Source organism: Protopterus annectens, chromosome 1.part2, assembly GCF_019279795.1.
Source record: "Protopterus annectens isolate FY-2018-M chromosome 1.part2, PAN1.0, whole genome shotgun sequence".
NCBI classification, from domain to species: domain Eukaryota; kingdom Metazoa; phylum Chordata; order Ceratodontiformes; family Protopteridae; genus Protopterus; species Protopterus annectens.
In genome coordinates, this window is record NC_056727.1 from 109,332,058 (window position 1) to 109,347,700 (window position 15,643).

Sequence of the window (15,643 nt, forward strand, 5' to 3'; positions counted from 1 at the left end):
AAGCCAAACAGACTTCAGAGATCAAAGAAACCTTCTCATGTGGAGTTTGATCAGAGGGAAAATAAGGATGGTAGATGCCATAACTCCCAGAACTCTCAAACTCCCTGGCTGTGATAGAGACCAACAGAAGAAGATTTTTGAAGGATGAAATGAATGTCAAGACCTTAGGGGGAAGCAGAGATGCCAGCATAGGCACAGTCTGAATCCTGCAACCCAGAAAAACCTGGTCTTAAGAAGGATTCAGAGAAAGGATTCAGAGAACTAAAAATGTCAGGAAGGAACAGAGAAATGTAAAAACTTCCTGAAAAGGGGCTGAACACAGATATGGAGGTAAGCATCCCTGAGATCCAGAGAAACCAGAAAAGCCTGATGAAGCAGCAAAGGGAACAAAGACTGAAGGGATAATGCCCTTTCTCCATTTCCACTTTTACTGAAAAAAAAAATTCTAAGCTTTCCTGTGTCAGGTATTGTCCAGATATGGATTTGCTGTGTCCAGGACTGTTTTTGAGCTCCTGAGCCACCCCCCCCCACACACACACACACACACACACTTAACTATGGAACTATTCCTGGCACCATAAAGCCTGTTCTTCAAATTTTCCCTTGCAACTAGTCAGCTTTTTAATTTTAGCACTCAAATCTGTTTCTTTAAGCTCAGCACTTGTTCAGAACTCATTGCAAGCACTAAAGTTACAAATTACTACAGCACTCAACTTTCCTCACTTGTCTAGAGGAAAAAAGTTTTTAGTACTTAATAAATAAGCACCTATTCAGGCATGTCTAAAGGTCAGCTCCCAGTGTTTTCTCCTGTCTACCTCATGAATCTGGGCATCTTGGGACAATGCAGCAATTGCCTCATGTACACAGACAACCCCCTCCTCCTACCACCCAACACTACGACATGTGAGAGATGCACTTATATAGCCAAACTGGAAGCAAAGCTCTCTTCACTGAAGACTGGACTAGACAGTCAAGAGGAGAAGGTAAACACATGTCACAAGACATCTACAACAACTGGAAAGGCCACAGAAATACCTCACAAAGAGGATTACTGGCCTCAAACAGATGCCCTACGCAGACAGTCTCAAAAAACTGCAGCTTTACTCTGTCTCATATCGACTACTCAGAGGCGATCTCTGCCTAACACACAAAGCTATGTCAAACCCAGAGCTTTTAGACATGCTCCACTTAAAGAAATCCCAATCCCTACGAGCTACAAGCTCTAGGGACCTAAACCTTGTCATCACAATAAACAGAACATGCTGGAGGGACAGATTCCTGTCCCAGACATTTCCCATACTCTGGAACAAACTACCTATCTATATAAAACAAAGCACCTTATTAGCACTCCAAGAAAAATCTTAATGATTGGATGGGAAATAGGAAATTCACCCCAGGGATCACTTCTGTGGCTCTGCTCGACAGTGGCACAGGAAAATAATTTTCTTGGGTGGCGAAAGCCAGGGTACCTTTTGGCTAGGCATATATAGTCCCTAGGGCCAATAGCCTAGTACCTACCTATGAACTTGCACCGCACCACACTCATCACACAGTTCCTCAAAACCTACACCACCAAAACACACACACAGAAGCACAAAACTCACACCTACATTCGCGGAGGCTCTCAGTAAAAATCTGCCCAAACAACTGAGACCTCCAAAGCAGAAATGCAAGCAACCTCCACTCCCCAACAACCCAAATGACACATAGCCCACATACTCAGTGTGCCACTCAACTACAGCCCATAAGGCATAACGTACCCAACACTCTAGTCATAGGTGACTCTATAGTCAGGCACACTGATGTTCCACTCACCAGGCTAAACAAGGAAAAAGTTACTGTCAGCTGCCTGTCAGGTACCAGGATCTGCCACATAATGCATGCACTCAGGTCACTCCACAACAAGTATAAATATGACTCTGTCATTATCCATGTTGGTGTGAATGACCTGAGATGTACCTCCCTGGACTACATGAAAAGAGACATGGAGGAGCTCTCCGATCTTGTAGCCCAGGCAGGTATGACCCTAACCCTGAGTAGCATCCTGCCATCACCTAGAATGATACCGAAGTACAAGGACAAAATGATTGACTTTAACAATTGGCTAAGCTTCTGGTGTCATTCTAAGGGAATCCAGTATCTGTCTGCCTGGGATAACATGATCGACAGACCATGCTGCTTTGCCAGAGATGGCCTGCACCTGTCACCCTTGGGATTCCGGATACTGGCTAAGGCTCTTGCCACCCCTGTAGTGCCTTTTTTAGGCAAGGTTCAAATGACAAATTCACCACCATAACAGGTACAAGCAAGCAAAATCTGAGGGTAATGCTACTCAGTGCTAGAAGTCTGAACCTCAAAATGCATTCAATCGCAGGACTCCTTAAAAAGGAGAACATTGACATCTGTGCAGTGACAGAGACCTAGTTCAAAGCTCCAGAGAGCACCCCTACATTACCAGGCTATAATTTAAACCACACCTTTCGGCCACCAAACCCGGACCAAAGCACTAAAGGTGGAGGTGTGTCCATATTCATTAAGGATATCGACACCTCCAAGGTAGTTGCTCAGCATAATGCATCTGACATTATCCAGGTTCAACTAACTCTGGGCAAAACTGCAATCCAGATTGTAGCTTGCTACAGACCCACCCCCCACCATGCCCCAGGATTCCCACTCCTCTTTTCTTGATACACTGGAAAATATTAAGGTACAACCCAACACTCTAATAATGGGTGATTTCAACTACCCTACCATTAACTGGGAAAACTACTCATGTACCAACTCTTTTGCTCAACGTTTTCTGGAAATCATCAATTCCAATGCCTTGGATCAACTTATCCACACCCCCACCAGGGGCAGCAATATCCTAGACCTGGTCATCACCGACATGGGTGACCGGTATTCCACACCAGAGGTCAGCTCCTCGTTGGTCAGATCCGACCACAAGCTAATCACCCTAGGCAGCCACATCACGCTCCCACCCCCCATTAGGAAAACAACTGCAAAGAATTTCTCCAAAGCCAACTTCACGCTTCTTAAGACAGAAGTGACAAACTTCACGGCACCCATGCAGATGGACAATAGAGGTACGACTGCTGAATCCTACACAAATGCACTTTATAAGCACTTAAACGAGTGCTTGGATCGTGCTATCCCTAACTGAACCAAGATGCTATCCTCCAAAAAAAGGAAGCCAATCTGGTGGTCTTCTGCCATAAACAAACTCTACAACAGAAGAAAGAAACTGTTGCAAAAAAAGAGTAAAATCCCATGACTGGAGGAACTCCCTGGTCAGCCTCGGAAAGAAGCTGAGATCCCTCATAAAATCCTCCAAAGCTAGTTATGAAAACAAAATTGCCACTGATTCTAAAGAAAACCACAAAGCATTCTACAGCTATGTCAAGAATCTCAATGGCAACACTCAGATCTGCTCTGAGTTACAGCACAATGACACTAAATATACAGAACCAACTGATATTGCCAACATCCTGGCAGATAGGTTCAGTGCTAACTTTACACCCCTTTCACCCCTTAAAGGGCCCATCTTTATACCAGAAGAATGCAAAGTTCCTGTAATCACGGCTGCACAGGTAAAAAACTCACTCTCCAAAGCCAAGAACACAGCATCCATGGGACCTGACAACATTCCAGGCTGCCTTCTACACAAACTACAGAATGAAAGTACAGTAGTGTACCTACCATAAATGTAGATGTTCGAGTGTATTCACTGTTGCAGTCATTACACTTGGGTTATCCTGCTGGCAGGCTACCCGCAGTCGGCCTGAATTCCAAAGTCTTGGTCCGGCGTCGGTTGCTGTCACCTCTTCTCTAACGTCAGTGCGCCAGGGCTATATAAAATGCAGCCGACGCCATTTTCTTCAGTTTTTCTTGCCCCAGATGTCAGGTGCCCCCAAGATGGTAGGCAATACATATTGCTTATAAAAACATACAGTAAAATAAGAACAATACCTTCATCTACAAGCAAATACACCACATAGGTTGTATAGGATAGAGAAGTATAGATAAGTCCCAGCAAAGAAAGGGGGATGGAGGGTGGGTAACCTGGACTGCAACAGTGAATACACTCGAACATCTACATTTATGGTAGGTACACAACTGTACTATGTTCATCGTGTTTCACTGTTGCAATCATTACACTTGGGTTGAATCCCAAAGCTGAGGTAGGGCGGCTGGGTCTAAATAGGATTAGGAGCGGCTATGAGGCCCTGCAGAACTGCAGTGGCAAAACCTGCTCTGGATTTAGAGTAAAGAGGTAAGTGATAATGCCTGGTAAAGGTGTGCACTGAACTCCCAAGTTGCAGTTTCCAAAATTTCCTTGGTTGGTACTCCTCTGAGAAAGGCTGCTGAAGTGGCTGCTGCCCTGGTAGAATGTGGCCTAATATTCTTAGGCACTGACTTGCCATGCTGTGCATAGCAGAAACGAATACAGTGTCCTATCCATTTTGAAATAGTCTGCTTTGAGATAGCCTTTCCTTGCGATCCTGCAGCAAATGCTACAAACAGTTGCTCAGTTTTTCTGAAAGCTTTTGTTTTGTCCAAGTAGAAGCGTAGCTGCCTGTGTATATCCAAAGAGTGCAGAAGTCTCTCCCCTTTATTCTGGGGATTTGGATAAAATGTTGGCAAATGAATGGTTTGGTTAAGAGCCACACTGGATACTACCTTTGGCATAAATGTTGGGTTTGTCCTTAGAGAAACTCTGTCCAGATGAAAAATGATAAAAGGTTCCACTGCCATTAACGCCTGTAACTCTGAGACTCTTCTTTCTGAAGTTATTGCTAGGAGCAGAGCAGTTTTCCATGATAAGAATTTTATATCTGCTGTATTAGCTGTCTCAAAAGGAGGCAGTGTGAGCTTTTCTAAGACAAAGTTGAGGTCCCATGTAGGTATCGGTGCTCTCCTTGGGGGTCTTATGTTTTTTGCCCCTCTGAGGTACTGTCTTAGCAGTGGATGTGAGAAAATAGGAGGTTCTGTATTGTAATGAGCTGAACTGGCAGAGGCATGGATCTTAATTGATGAGAAGGAGAGGCCTTTGTCCAGCATCTCAGTTAGGTATTGTAAAATCTGAGGAATATTTGGAACAAGTGGTTCAAGTCCTTGTGCCTGGTTCCAATCCCAGAATCGTTTCCATTTTTCTGCATAAGATTTCCTGGTGCTGGGCCTCCTGGCTTCCAAAATGACATCCAAAACAACTTTAGAGAGAGATGTGTTCTGAGTGGCTATATTATCTGCCATGCAGCCAGATTTAAGGTTCTGAGTTGGCTGTGCAGGATCTGATTGTTTTGTTGAGTCAGAAGATGAGGAATTTGAGGTAAAGTCCAGGCTGGGCCTTGAGACAAGCTCTTTAGGATTGGGTACCAGTGCTGGCATGGCCAGTCTGGGGCAATTAGAATCATTTTTGGCTTCACTTGTCTGACTTTTAGGAGCACCTTGGGAAGGAGAGGCAGTGGTGGAAAGGCATAAACTGTTAGGGTTTCCCAGCTGAATGATAGAGCATCCACTTTCCATGCTTGTGAGTGATAAGTCCTTGTGCAGAATCTCTGTAGTTGGCAGTTGTGAGGGGAGGCAAAAAGATCTATGTCTGGACATCCCCATTTCCTTGTTATCATGCTGAAGACCTGTGGATTTAGTTTCCACTTGTGAGGATCCATGAGGTTTCTGCTTAGTTCGTCTGCCAGAGTATTTTTCTTTCCTGGCAGGAATTGTGCCTGCAGATGTACTTGATATGTCAGTGCTGTGTTCCACAAAGTCATGGCTTGCCTGCAGAGGAGGTAGGAATGTGTGCCCCCTTGCTTGTTTATGTACCACATAACTGTAGTATTGTCCATCTTTAGTAATAGTTGTCCTGGATGTAGTAGATCCTTGAAGGCTGTCAGGGCATTCTGTACAGCTAGCATCTCTTTTTGATTGATGTGAAGATGCATTTGGTCCGTGGACCACGTGCCCTGAATACATTTTCCTGCCATGTGTGCCCCCCAGGCATAATCCGATGCATCTGCTGTTAGTGTCTGCCTGGCTGTGGGTAAAGTGAAAGGCTGTCCCTTGTTGTGGTAACAGGCCAGTGCCCACCATCGAAACTCCTGTTGCAGGCAGGGAATAAGAGTTATTACCGTTTCTAGGCTGTGGCAATGTTGAGTCCAAATACTTTTTAGATACCATTGTAGCTTCCTCATATGCAGTCATGCATATGGAATTAGCAGGATGCAGGATGCCATGAAGCCCAAAGCCTGCAGAATTTTTCTTGCAGGTAGCTTGGTCTTTGTTGCCATCATTTGGAAGTAATGAGTCAGTTGCCTTTGCTTGTCTGGCGTGATATAAGCCATCTGGGCAGTTGTATTTAAGCTTACACACAGGAATATTATCTCTTGAGAGGGCACTAGTTTTGATTTATTTTCGTTTACTGTGTACCCTAGGCAAATTAGTAATCTTTTTACGAACGCCAGATGCTTTAGTAGAATGTCCTTGCTCTCTGCTTGAATAAGGCAGTCGTCTGGGTATGGATATATTTGAATTCCTTTTTGTCTGCAAAATGCAATTACTGGTGCCAGACATTTTGTGAAGACCCTGGGCGCAGTAGATAAGCCAAAGGGCAGTGCAGAGAATTGGTAAATGCATTGAGCCAGCTATGAATCTGAGGTATCTTCTGCAAGATTGTCTGATTGGGACATGCAGGTATGCCTCTTTGAGGTCCAAAGTAACTAGCCAAGCCTTCTTGCCCAGCATGGGTAGAAGTTGCTGCAGTGTCAACATTTTGAATTTTGGAACATCCAGGAAAGTGTTTAGAATCGACAGGTCTAGTATTGGTCTCCAGGCTTTGTCCTTTCTGGGTACCAAGAAAAGTCTTGAGTAAAATCTTTGCCCCTGTTCTTGCTGTGGTACTTTTTGAATAGCTCTCATGTCCATGAGAGCATAAATTTGTTTTTGTGCCTCTGCCCATTGATTTTGTGGCAGGTCTGGCATACCTTTTGACCTTGGTAGGGTGTGAAAGTGGAACCTGTAACCCTGAGAAACAATATTTAGTACCCATTTGTCCTGGGTGATCATGTGCCAATTTTGTGTGAAAAGTGCTAGTTTTCCCTCTTAGGGTGCTACCAAAAGATAAGTGCTTGGCATTTGTAGAGGGAAGTCATTGGGACTGTTTCCTATAAGGTTGTGATTTGTCTTCTCCGCCTTTAGGGGCTGAAGCACCCCATTGTTTAGGTCTGTACGAGGCTTAGGGCTGAGATCTGCCTCTTGGGCATCTGTATCTGCCTCTTTGTGGCCTGTCTGACACTGGAAAGGACCAATTTTTAGAAGGCCAGTTCCTGCTAAGTCTAGGTGGCTGAACCTGTAAGAAATCCTTTACTGTCTGCATTGATTTTGCTTTATCCTCCATTTTCTTTAACACTTCTTCTGCCTTAACACCAAACAAAGTATCATGCTGTAATGGAGCATCCAATAATTTTGCTTTAACATGATCAGGTAAACTTTGTTCTTTTAACCAAGCATGCCTTCGAATGACAGAACCTGTAGCTGCGGCTCTGCAAGAAGCCTCTAATGAATCAAAACCACATTGCAAAGTATGCTTTCCCACTTGTTCAGTTGCATGCAATAAATCCTGCATTTCCTTATTGTCTGGACATTCTGAGTTTGTAATCATTTTCTGTTTTAGCAAAGACATTAGGTATTGTTGATATTTAAGCATGTCAAACTGGCAGTTTAAAGCCCTTACAGCTAAAGTAGCAGAAGTATAAACTTTTTCCCCCCATCTATCCAGTGATCTAGAATCCCTATCAGAGGGAACAGGGTTTTTTGCAGTGGAAGCTTTGACCCCTTTGGGACCCTGATAAATTGTTTCTGGGTCTGCAGCAGGGTTTTTATAAAGACATTTATGAGAGTCTGGGACTGGTGAAAGAAAGTCTCTGAGCCTTTTCTTGGATTCTGAATAATCCTGGCTCTCCCAATGGAAATGCAATGGAAATGCTCCCTCATGGTGTGTAAAGTTTCCCCAAAAGAGTAATCCTCAGGTGGAGAGGCTGAAGGGATAGATTCTTCAGCGTCAGAGTCCTCATAGGGAGGAAGAGAATATCCCTGTTCTGAAGAGGAATCAGAGGAAATAGAAACCTGGTCAGAGGAGTCATAATCAGTGTCTTGCCTAGGCCTTTTATCAGGAGGGGGATGGGAACCCCTGATCAAACTAATTAGGTCCTCACCATTTTAAGCATCTGTTTCTTTGGCATGGATAACTGTCCAGGAGAATGCTGTACTTGTTTCTTTGTCTTTAATGGTGTTTTAGACTTTGCCTTGGCTGCCTTGATAGTAAGCTGTGTAGGTCTGAAAACACCCTCAGAAGCTGATGCCTGCTCAGCGGCTCCGGACCCATCTGAGGGAATAGTTTCCGTAGGCCCAATACCTTGAGTTTCCAGAGGCCTAGTTGTGTCCACTGGGACTCGGAGGCGGTCTGGGCTCTGAGGTAGCGGGTGTCAGGGGCTGCGAAAGCGCCTCACTGAGAACCGGCGAACCGGCAACTGGCCTAGAAGAGGCTTCATCGTTGGTTTTGGACCTCGGATGCCTGTCCTTTTCTTTGTCTTTGCGTTTTTTTGAATTCCGGTCGTTGGTTGTTCCGACGGTATTATGTAGTTAAACCTTCGGCCAAAGTACTGTAAAGCAAAATCAAACCGACGCTTAATAGCGCGTTGGTTGAATCTAGCACAAAACCGACAACTAGCAACATCGTCGTCAGGACCTAGGCAAGGAATACAGTAAGAGTGAAAATCCTTATGAGGTATTTGCTTCCCACAAGAAATACAATTGTTAACTTTTACTGACATTGGTCTGGAGCATGAAAACGTTTCCCCAACGGGGTACTTAGCTTTATTGAAGACTTCGGTTCTGAAATTCAATTTAGAAAATCTCAGGAGTCGGCCGACCGGCACTTGCGAACTGCTTTTGCTTCGGGCACCGCGCGGCAAGAAAGACTGAAGAAAATGGCGTCGGCTGCATCTTATATACCCCCTGGCGCACTGACGTCAGGGAAGAGGCAACAGCAACTGACGCCGGACCAGGACTTTGGAATTCAGGCCGACTACGGGTAGCCTGCCAGCAGGATAACCCAAGTGTAATGAGTGAAACACGATGAACATCTGGCACCTCACCTAAGTACCATGTTCAACCATAGCCTCACCTCAGCTTTGTGCCAATTGAATGGTACACCGCGATGGTTATCCCACTCCACAAAGGGGGGCACAACAGACCCCGGGAACTAACGCCCCATTAGCCTGACGAGCCTGGTCTGCAAGGCCATGGAACGTATCATCATGGAACTCATAAACAAAGACATTGGAGATCTCCAAACTCTGGACCCCACACAATTCAGGTTTGTAAAAGGCAGATCATGTCTCCTAAACCTGATAGACTTCTTTGAAGTAGTCACCAAAGCCATAGATGAGGGTAAGGTGGTTCTCACAGACTATCTAGATCTCGCCAAGGCATTCGACACCATCCCCCACTCTGGAATTATAGATGAACTCACTAAACTAGGTATAAATCCATATGTCACAAGATGGTTGCCAACTGGCTTACTGAGAGAACCCACACTGTAAAAGTAGCAGACTCCAAATCAGACTTCAGACCAGTGACAAGTGGAGTATCACAGGGTTCAGTCCTGGGTCCTCTCCTGTTTGGTATCTACTTCTCTGAAGTACAGGCTAACATAGAAGGTATTTTGCTAACTAAATTTGCAGATGACTGCAAACTAGGAGCCATAATCGAAACTCCTAACGATGTGGACATCCTACAAAAGGGCCTCACTGAGACAGATGCCTGGTGTCAAAGCCAAGGTCTCAAGCTCAATGCCAAAAAGTGCATTGTCATCCCCTTTGGTAAAAACTCTGTACCCATGAACTACCACACAGACGGTATACCGTCTACTTAACACTGAAAGTGTGATAAGAGACCTTGGGACACAGGTGGACAGTAGTCTCTCCTTTGATAATCACATTGCCACAGTGGTCAGGAAATCCTTATACGTGGCACACCTCATCACAAAAGGTTTCTCATCCAGAAAAAAGAGGTCAATGTTCCCCTCTACTCATCACTCATTAGACCCATTATATAGTACAACACCCCTTTTGGTATGTACCTCACAAGACATCAACAACTGGAAAGGCCACAAAAATACCTCACAAAGAGGATTACTGGCCTCCAACAGATGCCTTGCGCAAACCGGCTCAAAAAACTCCAGCTTTACTGCATCGCATATCGCCTACTCAGAGGCAATCTCTGCCTAAGATACAAAGCTATGTCAAACCCAGAGCTGTTGGACATGCTCCACTTAAAGAAATCCCAATCCCTCCAAGCTACATGCTCTAGGGACCAAAACCTTGTCACCACAACAAACAGAACATGCTGGAGGGATAGATTCCTGTCCCAGAGACTTCCCATACTCTGGAACAGACTACCTATGTCAAACCGAGCTCCTCATTAGCACTCTTTGAGAAAAATCTTGATGATTGGATGGGTAATAGGAAATTCACCCTGGGGATCACTTCTGTGGTTCTGCTTGACAGGGGCACAGGAAAATAATTTTCTTGGGTGGCGAAAGCCAGGGTACATTTTTGGCTAGGCTTGTATAGGCCCTAGGGCCAATAGCCTAGTACCTACCTATGAAAAGACTTTTTGAAGTTTATTGTGAACCCCAGGCTTTGCAGAAGGGAAATGACAAAATGAAGATTTTGCAACAGGATCTCTGGAGAGAATGCCTGAAACAGGAGGTCATCCAAGTAAGGAAATACTTGGATCCCTTGAATCATGAAAAAAGCATCAAAGGAGCTAAGCATTTGGTGAATATCCTTGTGGCAGTAGGGCAGTAGAGAGGCCAAAGGGAAAAGCAGAGAACTAAAAATGTCAGAAAGGAACAGAGAAATGTAAAAGCTTCCTTAAAAGGGGATGAACACGGATATGGAGGTAAGCATCCTTGAGATCCAGAGAAACCAGAAAAGCCTGATGAAGCAGCAAAGGGAACAAAGACTGAAGGGATAATGCCTGAAAGGAAGGAACCTTCAGAAAAAGTATTTAGGCGAGAAAGAACCAGAATAGGTCTCCAAGTGCCCTTTCTCCTGGGGACCAAAAACATTCTGGAATAAAACCCTTTCCCCTTTGAGCAGCTGAAACCTCTTGAATAGCTCCCCAAGTCAAAAGGTCCTGAAGCACCTCTGGAAAAAAACTTAACAGTTCTTGAGGTGGCTGAGAAATACCCATGGGGGATTTCCAAACCATAAAAATACATTTGGCGAATGATGGAAAGAACCCAAGAATCTTGGGTTATGTTTACCCAGACAGGAAGAAACACAGAAAGATGAAGACCAAAAGGAATATGGCTGGAAAGAATGGGGTAGTCAGACAGCACCTGTTTTATCAGGAAAGAATGGGTTTGAGTAGACTTAGCTAGGGGAACCCTCCTACCACCTTTCTTGCCCTCAGGAGTAGGACAAGACTGCCTCTTAAAAAAAGCTGGTTTAGTAATCAACAGTCCAAAAGGCTAGGATGGCTGCAGTATAAACCTTTTTACCCAGCCTTTCCATGGTCATACTGTCCTTATCAGAAGGAAGAAGCTTAGTCAAGGGTAGTAATTTAGAAGGCTTCTTGGATGCCATAGAGACCATTAAAGGGTCAGCAGGTGGACACTTGTAAAAGAATTTGCAGTCATCAGGTACTTTATAAAACCAGTCTGGTTTCTTAAGTACAGGGGCTGAGAAGCTGAAGAGAAAGCATCTAGTAAAGCAGCCAAAACAGGAGGAACAGCAGAGGGGTCTAGGAGCTCACAATATCTCCTCTGCATTTCAGATACTTGGGAACAATCGCATTTAAAGAACTCCATCACCATGGCAATGGCATCCCCAAAATAAATTTTATTAAAATGAGATTCTGGACTAGTAGACTACTCTTCCTCAGAATCATACTCCAGAGGGGAAGGGATGTGGGTAGAATAGGCCAAAGATTCCTCATCTGCATCCTCATCTTCTTCAGAAGAATCCTTATCCCTAGATCTCTTGAGCGGGGAAGATGACCAAGTAAAAGCCAGAACAGAAACAGAGACCCCCGAGGAGGTTTCAAAGCCATAAGAGCATTGAATAAGCCCTGAGTAAAATTCTGCCATTCACTTTGAGGGTCCTTAGGAGCAGAAGAAACATGTTTGCCTTTTGCTTCTTTTTTAAGGGAATGTCCGCCTTATGAAATGTAGAAGACTCAGACGTTGGACTACACTCAATAATCATAGCTGGGACTTCCTCCTTCACCAGTATTCGAGGAACACCCAAGGCCCTTCAGTGATAATCAGCTATGGTTTCTCCTGAACGTCCAAACTGGACATCTGCAAGGCCTCCGAGGACTTGTGAGCAGCTGGATCCATGCCGGTATCCAAATCGGTCATGGCAGAATAATCCAACCCACAAACTGGGCAAACCTCCAAGCTTTCATCAGCCTCAGGAGAGACGTCCAAAGCATCTGACCTGACTTTTTTGGCCGCTTTTTTGGATGATGGTTGACCCTGAGGCCGGGAAATACCCTCCATAGTGTCTTTCACCAAAAGTTTTAGACTCTGGTTTTCTAGATAAATAGCAACGGATGAAAGGTGACTATGTAAGGTCTTTGGAACAAAAGCCTGACAAACAGTACATGGAGTATGATCGTGAGAAGCACCTAAACAAAACACTGCTCATGGCAGTCTTTATGGGGAATCTGTCCCCCACACTGGCATTTATAAGTTCATAGGTTGGTACTAGGCTATCAGCCCTAGGGCCTATACAAGCCTAGCCATAACAATTCCCTGGCTATTTCTTCCCACACTATTTACTTCCCTGGACCCCTGTCTAGCAGGGCGACTGACGTGATCTCCAGGGTGAATTTCCTTTCTCCCATCCAATCGTCAAGGTTCCTTTCTGGATTACATGAAACCTCACAACAATGCAAAAGCAAAAAGAAGATAAGCAAAAAACCCCAACGGGGCACTTGTCTGAATGGCTAGGTACACCAGCAACAACTGAGACGATCAGACTGATGATCAGAGATGGCATTTGGACTGGTGGCAAAGAAGTTCTGAAGATGGTACTTCCAGACATCACCTTTACACCCTATGGTGATGTATGGAGTACCTAAAAGCAACCTAAAGGCTTTGGTATACTTGCTGGACGTCAGGCTGCCTTTGGCAGGGAATCCCTACTGTTATGAATACTGCAACAGTGATATGGATGGACATCCTGCACATTCCACCACATAAATACACACACATATTTGCTAACAAAGAATTCTATTTGGTCCTTATGCCTGAAGTCTTATGTTGTATCCAAAGGATTACAAAATATGTCATTGTATACAATTACCTTTTACAAAGCTACATCTTGGTGGAAGACCAGGTGTTTAATAATCCTCAATACAAATTTCAACTGCTAAAACAGTTTTAGTGTCTATATTCTCTTATGTCACAGTAAATGTACAGGTTAATTTTTTTTACTTTTATAAAAACACCTGAAAAACTGTTGCCAAATAATTTCAGTACCATGCCATGTGTTAAAGCAAATTATAAACTTTAAGGTCATACCTTAAACTGCTGTTGACTAATATCCTTCCTTTTTAAGAAATCCAAAACCAAGGGAATGACATCTCTACAACAAAAGTTGTATGAACCCAAGGCAGTGAAGAAAGTCTGCTGGGCTTTGCTCCGGACCTGAGAGAAACAATAAAATAAAATGTGTAAAAGATTCATACTTCAAAAACACTCAGCTAAAAAAAAAAATAAAGTACTAAAAACATGCAAAAAGAAAACAAAAGGAAGCCCTCAAATAGTGACTTCACCTGACTATATGAACTTGTAGAGAGATGGAAGAGGTCTCTTATTAAATCTTGATGAACTGTCTTGTACTCGCATCCTTCAACTGTCAATGTTCTCAGCTGTAATTGGAAACGTACCGTTGTAAAAATTAATTCACATCTGCCTTACTCTAAACAGAATTAACACAGTGAGAATTAGCCACAGTAAATGTCTGGGAAGGTACCTCGTGTTGCAGCATAACTCTGTCAATCAGTAATGCCCTGATATGTTGCTTCCTTCCATGGAGCTGTAAAAAAAAAAAAAAAAAAAAAAAAAAAAAAAAAGTTTAATTCAGTTATTGACTACTTCAGAAAAGGTCATTTAATGGTACGAAGTAACAAGGCTCTACTGACCCTATCCTCCATGGACCTTTTAACCAGACTGAAACTTTTCCACCTCGAGTCAAATTCTTGCTTGTGAGAACCTCGAAAGTGAAGCATATCTCCAATGATCTGAAAACAAAAACATTTTAAAAGTACACTTACACACTTAATGAAAACTGCTCACTTACCTTATTCTGTAAAATGTTAAATCAGTTTTCAGTTACAGGAGGACAAAGACATTAAGACCTTCCCCTTAAAAATAGCAAAAAGACATTCAATAACAGCTTAACCAGTTATGGCAAATGTAAGCTAGCATGTATGTAATAATGAGTCTCCCAGTACAAACTAAAAGGACAAAATCAGATCAGCCAATAGCAGATTTCTACATCAAGATCAACTACACACCTACACAGATATGACAAACCATTAAAATAAATAAGACTGACTACTGTTTTAAAGTGTGTGTCGGGGGGCTGGATGAACTACTATTCCTTGCAACACTTGAGATGTGACTGCATTTAACTTTTCTATACTTACTGTACTACAGTAGGTAAAAATAAAGTTAACTGCTCCTCTAAAACTTTAAGTGCCCTATCCTGGAAAATAAAATAAAATAAATAAAAACAAACAACAAAATCAGTGATTCAGTGGGTACAAATTCTACTATCAAATGCCTGGCAAAGAAGACAGGCATTACAGCGACACTAGGACACAGTTACAGTTTTCACATAATACAATACTCGCAAGCTAATGCAAACAAATATTTCTGAACTCAAACAAGGAAGTCTGTAATGTGCCAGTTAAAAGCCACAAAAACTCTCTTCATAACAATGCGACAAAAAAAAAAAAAAATATATATATATATATATATATATATATATATATATATATATATATATGTCGGAAGGTACTCATCATAAACACATTGATTCCAGATTTGCAAGTACCAAACACTAATCCGGAACATTGCTTCACAGACGCACTCTTCAGCCATCAGTGAATGAACACAACCTTCTAAAGCATCTCTTGTTTTCCTTAGTCCACCCTTACCACCACCACCAAAAATAGAAGTCTGGATTATGCTGATGAGGAACGGGGAAAGACTAAAACAGAGGAGAGAGGGCATTAGAGAGCCCAGATAAGATGGCTGCTTAAGTCCATAGCTCTAGACAGGGTTTGCAAAAATTCACACAAAAATAGTGTCACCAGAGAGAAAAATCAGTCCAGAAGGAAAGCTATGACAGCAGTAACCAAAACAGGAATACATGGCTGCATTTAAGGCTACAAATAAGGAGAAGCAACTGCTCATTTTGTTTGAAAATGTAATCACAGTAGGCCAAGATGAGTTCCCTCAAATAAACAACTGAACAGCAACAAACATAAGTGGAAAGGCTACTAGGGAAGTTGCAAGATAGGGAGGAAGATAAAGCAGAGCAGGAACATACTCACAGAATAC

At 43.2% G+C, this 15,643-nt stretch overlaps 1 protein-coding gene across 1 annotated transcript in view; it reads right to left on the minus strand.

Moving 5' to 3' along the window:
* Positions 1-15,643, minus strand: part of PSME4 (proteasome activator subunit 4) — a 2,990,260-nt gene that overhangs the window by 1,380,438 nt on the left and 1,594,179 nt on the right. The window contains exons 24-27 of the mRNA XM_044055122.1: positions 14,218-14,316; positions 14,049-14,111; positions 13,849-13,944; positions 13,595-13,720 (exon numbers count right to left, since the gene is read on the minus strand). Of these exons, the coding sequence (XP_043911057.1) occupies positions 13,595-13,720; positions 13,849-13,944; positions 14,049-14,111; positions 14,218-14,316 (384 nt within the window). The remainder of the gene's footprint in view (positions 1-13,594; positions 13,721-13,848; positions 13,945-14,048; positions 14,112-14,217; positions 14,317-15,643) is intronic.